The sequence below is a fragment of the Elgaria multicarinata genome, chromosome 1, assembly GCF_023053635.1.
Source record: "Elgaria multicarinata webbii isolate HBS135686 ecotype San Diego chromosome 1, rElgMul1.1.pri, whole genome shotgun sequence".
Taxonomy (NCBI): Eukaryota; Metazoa; Chordata; class Lepidosauria; order Squamata; family Anguidae; genus Elgaria; species Elgaria multicarinata.
The window spans coordinates 163912661-163924765 of NC_086171.1; the positions used below are offsets into that span (position 1 = coordinate 163912661).

The 12105-nt window shown below is 42.8% G+C and overlaps 1 protein-coding gene across 1 annotated transcript in view; it reads right to left on the bottom strand.

Moving 5' to 3' along the window:
- Positions 1–2688: 2688 nt before the first annotated feature.
- Positions 2689–12105, bottom strand: part of TFEB (transcription factor EB) — a 46913-nt gene continuing 37496 nt past the window's right edge. The window contains exons 9-10 of the mRNA XM_063141718.1: positions 11142–11289; positions 2689–9904 (exon numbers count right to left, since the gene is read on the bottom strand). Coding sequence (XP_062997788.1) covers positions 9455–9904; positions 11142–11289 — 598 coding nt within the window. The 3' untranslated portion in view covers positions 2689–9454. The remainder of the gene's footprint in view (positions 9905–11141; positions 11290–12105) is intronic.

The following is a 12105-nucleotide window of genomic DNA, read 5'->3' on the forward strand; positions in this document are numbered from 1 at the left end:
ACACTCTTCAAAAATATCTGAAAGGCTGACATGCAGAAGATGGAGCAGAATTATTCTTTGTTGCTCAAGATGGCAGGACTAGAATCAACAGGTTGAAATTGCAAGGAGTCCAATTTCAGCTAAACATTAGGAGAAACTTCCAAGTGGTACGCACGGTTTGACAGTGGAGCAGTCGGCTTTGGGAGGTGCTGGGCTCACCAATGCTGGAGGTATTAAAGCAGAGGCTAGAGGGCCCTCTTTCAGGGATGTTGGACTGGATGATCTCCAAGGACCATAAGGGACCATAGATGCACACCACAAGAAAGGCTTGGCGATTTTCTTAATTATGCCATATGCCTTCATACTTCCTAGCTCCATTTCCGCCTTGTGGTGTAAGGGAATCGGGAATCTGCAGGGTGTTTGTAGGACTAGTCTCTCCAAATACTCCTTCTGTTTCTCCTACTGTTTTCAGTAGTCCCATTCTGGCAGTACTCATGACTGAGGAGATTATTTATTTATTACTACTATATTCATATCACGCCTTTTTTCCTCTCACCAGGAGCCCGAGGTGGCTCACATAGTCCTCCCTCTCTCCATATTATCCTCACAACCCTGTGAGGTTAACAAAACACTTCCTGCATTTTGCTCACCTAGCAAACTCCTCTAAAGTTACAAAGAGTCTTGTGATACCTTAAAGAACAAATTTAATGTTAACTTTTCCACATCACATTCCATTACAAAATGTCATCAGCATCCCGGACCCCTCCCACGACTTTTCAGGTTTATCCCGATTCAAAAAACACCGGAGATAATCAAATATTAAAATAAAATCCACACAAACTGTAGCTTGTAATGTCAGCGTAGCATGATATTTCAGCCACTAGATGGTGCTGTCTAATGAAAAACATGGAATTGATACTGAAGGTTTCAATTCAAACCATGTGGTCGCCCATGTCTACCTATGTAATGGCGCCAAATGCAATCTGACAAAGAATGCAGAAGCAGCAAGCCCTGGTAAGGAAGTGGGATTTCCCCTTAATGTAGTGAAGCCCTTTGTGAAGAGTAAACTTCTCGATTAGCTGCATTCTTCCAGAAAGCTTTTTTGTCTAGAATTCTAAGCACCAGTCTCTAAGGTGTTACTCCTTTTAATCAACAGATTCGCAGCGTTCAGCTTGTTCATAAAAAGACTCAATAGTTTCTCCAGACTTCTGAGCTCTTTGATAGAAGTAGACCCTCTCATAAACCACGTTCCTCTTAGGAATAAAATGGACATCACACTTGGTGTACTTGCAGATAGAGAGCTCCTAGCCCAACCAATTAGAAAGAATTGGGCCACCATTCTATTTTTTCCCTTAATTGTGTTTTGTTTTTTAGTTTTTTAGTGGTAACAAAAAGATGGAAGTGGTGTGAAAACTCCGGAAGGTTACAAGTAGAAGACAAGGCCATCCATAAATTCCTGTGAATAAAGCAGGCTGATGGAACACTAAAACCCTCGCCTAGAAGCATCTCCAGCTAGATCACTCTTCTGGTTGTTCTTATAGTGTTCTTCAGCAAAGGCTTATATTGCTAGCTTCTTTCCCCATAGAATAAAGGAGTGAACTTACTTGCCCTATTCCTTCCCCTTTGTGGAGTTTTGGCACTAGGTGAAAGCAAGCAAATCTTTCTATCTATTCACGCCAGCCTGCAGGATTATTAAAAAGCAAAAAGCTTTTAGATGCTTGGTCTCTCTTGTTTTCCTTCTCTCTCCTTTGTGCATCTGTCTCCACCTTCTGTGTCTGCTTCCACTCTCCTTCACCTGTCCACTTCTTCCTTCTTTTTGCTCCCCACTAGTCTGTTTTTGCTGGATGCTTTATGCAGCTGGCTGTTGACAGCCCTGGATCCTTACTTCTGCCGTTCAGTTCCAGCTTAACAAATTCATGGCAGATAAGCCTATTGACAGCTACTAGTCATGATGGCTATATATTACCAGGAGTATGCCTCTCAATACCGGTTGCAAGGGAACAGGAGCAAGAGGGTGCTACTGCCGTCATGTCTTGTTTGTGGGCTTTCCAGGGGCATCTAGCTGACCACTGTGGCCTTTGGTCTCATCCATCTAGCTCATTGGTGGAGTGGATTGCAAGCACATTACACCTTGCCATCTGGTGAGCCCCAGGTTGGGAAAGGCTGGTCCTTACAACGGCAACCAATAGGATGTTAATTTCACATGCCATAAAGAAGGTGTGACGCTGGGATATTATATTCACTTGCGGATGAAAAGTAAATTGCAGCTTAAAGCCAGATGGGAGGGAGGTATAATCTCCTGGACTGCCATGCCAATAGCACCACCTTGTGATCTGAATCCTGAAGCACAATTCATTTAAAGTGCTTACATGCCTGTTAGTTTCAAGTTTTGCTGGGAAAGGAAGTTTATCTGTAGTAACAAGAAGTGCATTCCCACCTCACCCCACCTGGTGAAGTAGTTGGAAAGCGTTATCCATACCCACCTTTTGTTTAAATATTCTTCTTGCCAGAGGAACACAAAACCACCATTTGAAGATGCTCTTTCCCCCCTCCCTTTCTTAAAGTACCACTTTCTCTAAGCCCCACTGGGTATGCCACTTCCCACTCTCTAAAATACAGGGAAATATTATAATCACTACAACATGGAAGTTGCTATTGAAATGCATTGGCGTGCTCGCTCAATCCCAAAACAAGCAGATTATCCATCGATTGTAAATAAATAAATTTTAATGATTTTTCTCTGTTCCAGTCCATTATTTTATACATTTATTTATAAAACAGTAGTAACATTTCAGAATCAGAGCATGGTGCAGTTTTCTTCTTTCTTCCCCCCCCCCCTAAAAAATAACATCAATAACATTCTTTTTAAAAAGTTTCAACTAACTCCCACAAAAGGTTCATCCTCTTACCTCTCATACTGGAAGGGATTTCGGTAAAGTGTAGCCTTTTGTCCATTCCAGCTGGGAGCCAGACACAATACGCAACCTTTGTTGCATATACAAAATACGCAACACCACCATATAGTCAACAAAGCATATTGTGCTGTGGTATATACTAGCATGGGGTGTGGTGAGGGGAAAGAGAACATATAAAAATCTTTGTCCCCCAAGTTTCAAAAAGTGTGACAGCTGATTTCAAATACTCTTAGCATGAGACATCTAAGAAAAGCCCAATATTTAGAAGACAAGAACTTTTGAGTGCAATATTTTTTGAAAACCAGGTTCCTCTCAGTTACCTGAAAACTAGTTTTGGAAGCTGAGGCCTCAAAAAACATCTTGCTAGATGCTTTTTGGAGAAAACATTTTTTTATCCCTCTAAATCCACATACTTTTCAAAGCCTTCTGGATCTGAATCCTATTGGATTAAATGTGCCAACCAAACCAGATATTAAGACTGCAATCCGATGCACACTTACCTAGGAATAAGCTCCAGTGGACATAATGGGATGTATTTCTGAGTAAACATACATAGGATTGCACTGCAACTGGGCACATTTACTTGGAAATAAGACCAGATTTATGTCTGAGTAAACAGGCACAGGATGTTGACCCAGGGTTTTTTAAATCTTTAGTTTTTGTTTTGAAGATTATATCATTTTTTCCAGTTCTATCTAAGGTGGAACTACAGACACATGCCACAGTTTTAAATCCTGAGAAAAAGAGAGGCTAAGGGAGAAAATGGGCTTTGGGGACAAATATTACATTCACTTCCTATTCCTATACCTTGTAAATCAAGCACACTGCACAATGCATGTAATAACTACATTCTGTATCTTCAAAAAGCACTTCATGAACATAAAGTTCTAACATGCAACACTTGCAGTGGATTAAGAAAGGTCCTTGCAATAAATTATCCCCCTCCTCCTCCCTCCCATCAAAATATATTTGAGATATTACAGCTTCATGTACAACAGATCCCTCTTCCAGTATATTCCTCATACCAACGGAAGCTCTCTCTTAATTCAAGACTCATCTCTTACCTGCTATATCACTAGATCATTACACAACTGCAACCAAGCTTAAGCTTTCTGATTCCTTCCTTTTTGCCCACCAGGGTATCTAGTACCACATGGAATTGTACTTCTCTTCAAGGGCTAGGTGCGTCAGGCTTAGGATGCACAACACCCCAATAAGAACTAAACATGTGTATTCACGCTGCTGCAGAGAATTAACCTGCACACCCAGGCATTTGGCAGATACTCTCAAAATACTCTCTAGCTCAAGAGCATACAAACACATTGTCTCAGAGGGCCTACATTTGATTCGGAGGATGCCCACTATCTCTCCGTGGACACTTCATAGAAGAAATCAATAGCGGCTAAGCTTTTATGGGTCATGCTGTAAAGCATGTAACAGCACAATCCTATGCATGTTTAAACAGAAAAAAGCCCTACAACTTCCAGCATTCCCCATGGAGGAATGCTGGAAATTCTAAGACTTTTTCATAGGATAGGATTCATAGGATTTTCATGCATGCGATTGCAGCCTAAGTCTGTAAGCACAGAGCAATGGAGCCTGAACGTTCTGGCACTGAAAGTTTAGGTCATCATCTGGTCAATACTTTCTATAGTTCCAATGAATTACTTCTCTCTCTCTCTCTCTCTCTCTCTCTCTCTCTCTCTCTCTCTCTCTCTCTCTCTCTCTCTCCACACACTACTATTCCTACTTTGCAACAGGCACAATGGTGTGAAAACCTAATCCAAAATTGGATTTGTTTTGGTCTCACATGTCTGCATGTCTATATGTGCCTTTCCAGATGATCCAAATGCACTTATTATTTAAGTGCTGAAGTAATGCAAGCCCCAGCCCAGCACCACTAGTACTATATTCCATCCCCACTTGGTGGAAAGGGCAGAGGTAGCCTTATTGTTGAAAATACATTTTGTATACAGTAGCAGGGGGCGGGGGACAGATGTGTCCTCTACTGTTAGGGAGTGGGTGTGCAAAGTCTCTGAAGGAAAAAACAATAAGGAGGAAATGGAATTAAAATAGCAAGGCATTTAAACTTCTGAAAATGGCATAGATAGGGAGAGGAACTTGGGTTGCTGGCTACAAAGATGTCATAGGCAAAAGGTGCCCATAATACTAGTGCCACCACATTCTATACAACGATTCCTGCAACAGTTTTGGTTGCTGTGGGCAAGGGGAAAGTTCTCTTTCTATAAGATTTCTGGACCAAAATTTGCCCAGTTCTAGGTACACTTCATTCATCCACTGTTTTCTCAATTATTTAAGGTCTTAGATGTTCACATGCATGCATATTTTACCTAAAGTCACACAGCATTATTGGTTTCATCGCCTTACATCTTTTGTTTTTCTGACTCAGAATGAAATAGAAGAGAATTGGAAAATAAACAGGTCAGAATTTTAAGTGTGTGTGTGTGTGTGTGTGTGTGTGTGTGTGTGTGTGTGTGTGTTGCAGAATAGTGACATTGCATGAGTTTATAAGAGGTGCTTTGGCATAAAAGGATTAAAATATTTTCAGAATACAGGTATCTCAGTAATACAAAATGCACATTGTTGTGGCACTGAAAACACTAAAACATTTCCTGGATGAACATGCAGCAGATTTGTCCAAAGCTTTGCACCTGGCTTAATCAAAATCCACAATTATGAAAAATTCCAATTTGATGGAACATACATGATCCCACCTGAATTCTGCTATTAATGAAATTCATCAGCTACCATTGCAAAAAAGTTCAACGTCTTCCCAAACAGGGCATCCATTGCTTTTGTGACTGCTGCATGGAATGTGCTTACAAGCATGTCACAGACTTCTACTGGATTTTGTTTATGATGTGATTAGTGATGACTGATGCAATATTCTTTCTCTCCATGCCAACAACATGTTGTAATTTTCAGCATGTTTATTATTATTATTTTCATTCTTTGGAGGCTGTGTGCTCCCCTGCTGTGCAGCAACAGCATGTGCGTGCTCATCTAGTATACTTTTTCTTTCTTTTTTAAGGCAAATCCCAGAAAGGCTACACCCTGTTATTTTGTGAACATTTTGTTTAGCTGCGTTTATATATTTTTAAAAAAAATCTTTGGAAGCTGTGTCCTCCTCCTCCTCTCCCTCCTGCAACAAGGCATCTTCCATTCCTTATTTCGATTATGTGCAAACAGAACGTCACATCATTACAATTGGGAGAAAAAGGAATCACAGGAGTATCATATAATGACTAAATACTTAGTCAGAATCTTCTTTGGCTGCTTGTGCAGAAAGAACCTAAAATGCTACAAACCATAGAGCCATGGGAGACTGAAGGCACTGTTTTGTCTGAAAGGAATAGACTATCTGATGGCTATTTGGCAGGTGGCTCTTAGTTCTGGAATCAAAACCTCTACAAGCATGATTTGTTTCAGGCAAGAAGAATGGCTCACCTGAAAGTCAGTTCCTTCTCCCTAAAGGCTGCCTTCTACCTGGTCAGACCACTGGTCCATCTAGCCTAATGTTGCTTGCTCTGACTGGCAGTGGCTCCACAATCTCTCAGGGAGAGAAGGTCTTCCCACCACTGGCTATTTGGCCCTTTTAAAGTGGAGATACTGTGATCAAACCTGGGATGTTCTGTATGCAAAGTATGTGCCCTACCACTGAGCTATGGCCTCTGCCCTTAAGTTTTTCAATAACCATATTGACCAGGATTCGGATCTGAAGCCATAGGATAAATTCATCTCCCTTTCTCCACAGACCTAAATGCAGAGATGGATTCTACATAGCCTCAACAACGCCTTGAGACATACATGCTGCAAGTTCAAAAGGACTAGAATAGACTAACAAATTTAATACAATAATCCAAACAATATCACTTGACACTTCTCCATATTCACAAACACTATACGACCCTATTCCCATCTTATCATATCTCTCCACTTGTTCCTTCGAGAAGCAAAAATATCTTCTCACAGGGCAATTTAGATTCAAGTGAGTCCAGTTTGAATTGGCCTTCAAGACCCCTTCCTACAGGGGTGGACCTCTGGTGAGCCTCCAGATGTTTTGGCTTACAACTCCCATCATTCTTCACCATTGGCTATGCTGGCTAGCGCTGATGAGAATTGCAGAGATAAACATCTAGAGGACTACAAGTTGCCCACCCTTGCCTTAGCAGGAGCCAAGGTCTATCCAACATTTCACAAGCTTGATGTCACTAAGCGCTCTAACAGAAAAAGAGCCTCAGTCTACTCTAAGGTCATTGAACAATTAAACTATAAATCCCCTTTATGAACTATTCCTTGATTAGTTACATTCAGGCACTGAGCATATTGCTCTTGTCAAAAACATCAGGCTAAGTCTCTGTGCAATGTACATGTGAAGCAAGTCACAGTACGAGAGAGGATTTTCATCTGATGGCAAGTGGCTGCAACACACGCAAGGTGCAAGGCTGGCAGGAAGGAGGTCCTGGAGTCTTCCAAATTTCCTGAGCTACCAAAGAGACTGAAGACCTGTAGAGAAGACAATTCAAGCACAGCTTCCAGGGTTGGTCAATGACAGATAAGGCCAAGTTCTATGGGGCTGGAACTGCGAAGTACACCATATCTAAGAGACTGGAAACATTCTTAAGCCCTGATCAAAATGCCCTGAGAAACTGAAGGACTGATGGCAGGCATAAAATCACCCAAGACTATATGGTAGAGACGTAGGGAGGTAAAACTGGAAAAATAACCATTTAGTGATCTTATCAACTCTAGGAGATGGCAGATGTCAAACACTTGAGTAAGGCTGTCAAGTAACCAAGGTAGGAACACACTTTCAGAACTGATGGGATTTCTCTCTTTCAAGCCATGTTGGGCAATAGGAAAATAGGAGAATCCCTGACGCAAGGTCTCCATCTGAATAACATTAGAGAGTTCAGGATAAGATATGCATGGGCAGAAGAGGTAAGTATGCAAGGTGTTCCCCACCAGAGATGCAAGCACAATGCGCCACAGAGAAGCAGCTGCTTTTCACTGGTGTGTTGCTTTGAAGTTATTATTGAAAATAAGGGCTTCCTACACACAAATGCTTGCATGTGTAGTGGGGGAGAGCATCACATACCCCACAGATACAGGTATTTGATGCATGTAACTGCATCTATGAAGCTGCCCTTAAAACCACACCAGAGTTTGCTCCAGTTTAGCTGAGCAAGTTTATTAAACTGGTGCAAAGGAAGGTTCATAGTTCCCCCTTCAGGAACAGGTAGGGCATGGGGCAAAGATTCTAAAATATGTATTTCTTTGTAGAAAAGCTACTGATATAATATCCAGCATAAAGGGGGCAACAGAATCAGTTCATGGAAAGATGGCTCCTACCTAGGCTCAGGCTATGGCCTTAGTATTTTATATAGAAACCTCAGGTGGGAAAAGACTGCAATCCTGAACAGCCATTCGCACGGGTGAGAGAGAAGCAAACGTACAGCTGGAGATATTTTGCAAATTTTTACTAAAGCCAGTCATGCTTTTAAATGGCAAAGCAACTTGTCTATTTTCCTGGGTGAATAGCTGCAGTAAAACAGTGTCTGAAATGTCTCCAGCCGTCCACATACTTCTTTCCCTGTATGCACTTAGGGCTTTCTAGGATTGTAGCCAAAAAGATTACATGAAAACAGAGGAAGGGCCCAAACCAAACTTAGATCTCAACAGCCTGAGCTTTGAAGGACTCAGACAGGAGGTCTGCATCAAGATCGAATGGAGTGTGCATTTTAAAAGCTGCAAAAAACTTAATTAAGCCAGCTGTATCCTACTTGGGCTTCTAGCTTTAGAAAGGTTCTGCAAGAGTCAGAATACTATTCCTCCATCTCACCAAAGGACTGATACAAAATCACCACCCATCGTCACACGTGGTGAGGCAGTAGCAAGCACCACACTCTCCCTCTTGTAGAGGGTGCCGGGTATCCCTGCCCTGTATAAGGGAAGGAGCCCCGATATCGGAGCACACCTGAAGCTGGCCATTATTACTCCCACAAGGCTGGTGGTAGGAGTTAAAGGGGTGGGGGTGGGGGGCACAGTGAGGCTTAAGGGGCACACTGGTCTGTGATAACAGATTGGGCCCAAGCCTTGGTTAAAGCTGCTTTTCAAACAGGACAAACTGTTGCCCGGCCATCGACACCAGAATCACATTGTTGCAAAAAATGCTCAAAGTGGCTTTGCAGGACACGTGGCATGAAGGCACAGGGCACCTGAGATACACCTGCAGGAACCAGAAAGGCTGAAGGGGGTTGCAAGACCATGATTATCCTGCAGCCATGGCAGATGAGGCAGGGCTGCTCAGTTTTTGGCACATCAGGGCACACTTCGGGATTCGCATTCCAAGATCTGGAGTGAACCTTGGGCTGAGCATCCCCCACCCCACCTGCACACAAACCGTCTCCAGTACAGGATGCATTTCTGTCTAGTCTCGCACGCCCTCGATTAAGTCTGCAGGGATAAGGCAGAGGAACAAATCTTCACAAACAAACAATATTTGATTCCTAGTCTTTTTCTCACGGGGCGGCTCCTAATCACAGCATGTCTGTGTCCTCCATGCTGAAGCTGCTCCTGCGACTGCTAGCCTTTGACGCTTCTGGGGACACAGCAGAGAACAAGGGGTCAGAAGCCACGGGCAACATGGTATCCTCCATTAGCATCAAGTCTAGCTCCTTCTTGGACAAGGAGGGGAAGGAGACATTTTGGCCGGGGTCCAGGGGGTCATGGAAGCCACTGGAGTTGTCGTCAAAGTTTAGGCTATGAGTAAAGTCGAGCTGGTGGTAAGGGGACTGCGGAGGAGGAGCAAAGGAAGGCTGGTGCTGAAGTTCCTGCTCCGGATGGAGTTGTGGCTGCCGCTGGATCTCAGCTGTTCCCTCCTCCCCAGAGGTTTCTTGCTTCACAGCCTGCTGATCTAGGTCGGCCATGTTCGTGCCAGAGGGTGAAGAGGTTGGTAGCCCATGGACTCGAGCTTGCATCTCCAGCTCCTTTTAGGACAAAGCAGACAAAGAAAAAGTTCTTATACAAGAAGTAAGAGGGATACCTGAGCATGAAAGTCTCGTCTACTCCAGCAACACTATGGAGAGAGAATCATTCAGCAAGTAACAGGGACCCAATTTCTGCGGAATATGCTTGGGAACCTCCTAGGATGGGTTGCTTTAGTGCGCACACAATATGCAATTGCCACCTGACGACAGCTGGGGGATTTTGTTGCTGCAGGAGCTTTCTTAGGCTTCCTCTTCGTCAAGTGCAGTCATACAGCCTTCCCCAACATGGTTCTCTCCAGATGTGTTGAACTGCAACCTTCAATGGCTGATGGTTGCAGCCCAACACAAGTGGAAAGCACCAGGTTTGGGAAGGCTGTAATAATACGTATATCATTTTTTTCATTTTATATCTTGGTTTACTTCTAAAATAATGCTGCCTCGTATAAACCAGCTAACGGTATTTTTGGCTATGGACAGCAGTATATAAATCTATTAAATAATTATATTTTAAATGAATGCACGATGGCACAGTTTAAAAAAAACACCAAAGTAAAAATAAAATATTTTCAAAAACTATCCTTCAAAACCCAGAGCCTCAACAGGTGATAAGTACATATAAACGTAAGAAGATCTACGCTGGATCAGACCAAGGGTCCATCTAGTCCAGCATTCTGTTCACACAGTGGCCAACCAGAACCATAACACAAGTATAACAGCACTCTCCTGCCCATGTTCCTCAGCAACTGGTTTATATAGGCTTACTGCCTCTAATATTGGAGGTAGCACAGAGCCATCAGGATTAGTAGCCACTGATAACCTTCTCCTCCAGGAATTTATCCAATGCCCTTTTAAAGCTATCCTAATTGGTGGCCCTCTTGTGGTGATCTGGGATGTTTCTGCTTCTTGGGTCCACACATCCACACACCTGAGTCATGTGTGATTGGACCTCAGCAAGCCAGATCAAAATAGGACATGACCTTCTGAAAAGCAATGGTCAAATAGAGGGAACACATGGGTGAAAGCCACAGTAACAAACTGCTATGCAGCCAGGTCTGTGAATTTCTTCTATATTTTCCCAGAGCATGAGAATATGAGACAAGGCTTCTGAAAGGAGGTGGATGAAGGAAGTCATGCATGAAAGCTAGTATATGTTCAATGAGGGGATGGATGGGAAGGCAATTTCTAAAAGTACATCAAAGTGATTTTGGCAGGGCAGCACAGAAGGATGGGGATCTACCTGTATACGGAGCCAGAGCTGCTTGTTTGCCATTTCCAGGCGCCGAGAATGGTTCTCAAGATCTCGTGACCTCTGCAAGTCCTTCTGCATCCTCCTGATGTAATCAACAGAGGCTTTCAGGATTGTCCCTTTGTTCCAGCGCACATCCCTGGAATAAGACATTGGAAAAGAACATTAGAGACTGGAAAGATTACTTCCAGATTCAAGAAAACGTTTAAGACAGTCATGCACAGAGGACCGTTTCTGAGCAAATGGAAGGAAGAGCTAAACTTACAAGACACTGACTTGTTTACATTTCTTGAAGCCAAAAGAAATCCCTCCAGGAAATTTTTATTTATTTATTTATTTATTACATTTTTATACCGCCCAATAGCCGAAGCTCTCTGGGCAGTTCACAAAAATTAAAACCACAAAAAACATCCAACAGGTTAAAAACACAATTTCGAAATACAGTATAAAAAGCGCAACCAGGATAAAACCACACAGCAAAGTTGATTATAAGATTAAAATACAGAATTAAAACAGTAAAATTTAAATTTAAGTTAAAATTAAGTGTTAAAATACTGAGTAAATAAAAAGGTCTTCAGCTGGCGACGAAAGCAGTACAGTGTAGGCGCCAGGCGGACCTCTCTGGGGAGCTCGTTCCACAACCGGGGTGCCACAGCGGAGAAAGCAAGTCAGGAGTCTTTACACAACTGCCACTAAAAATAATTGCCTGCCTTTTAAAACTGGCATGCTTTAAAGGTGGGGCAAACAAGCAGAAAAAGCAAGATTGGCACCAGAAAAAGTTGTATCCTGCCATTATACAACTGACAGATCACATGCATCTTGTATGGCCTTCCTCAACTCGGGGCTGTCCTGATGTGTTGGACTACAACCCCCAGCATTCCCCAACCAACATGGGGGGTGCTGGGAGTTGTAGTCCAACACATCCGAAGGGCACCAGATTGTAGAAGGCTGATCT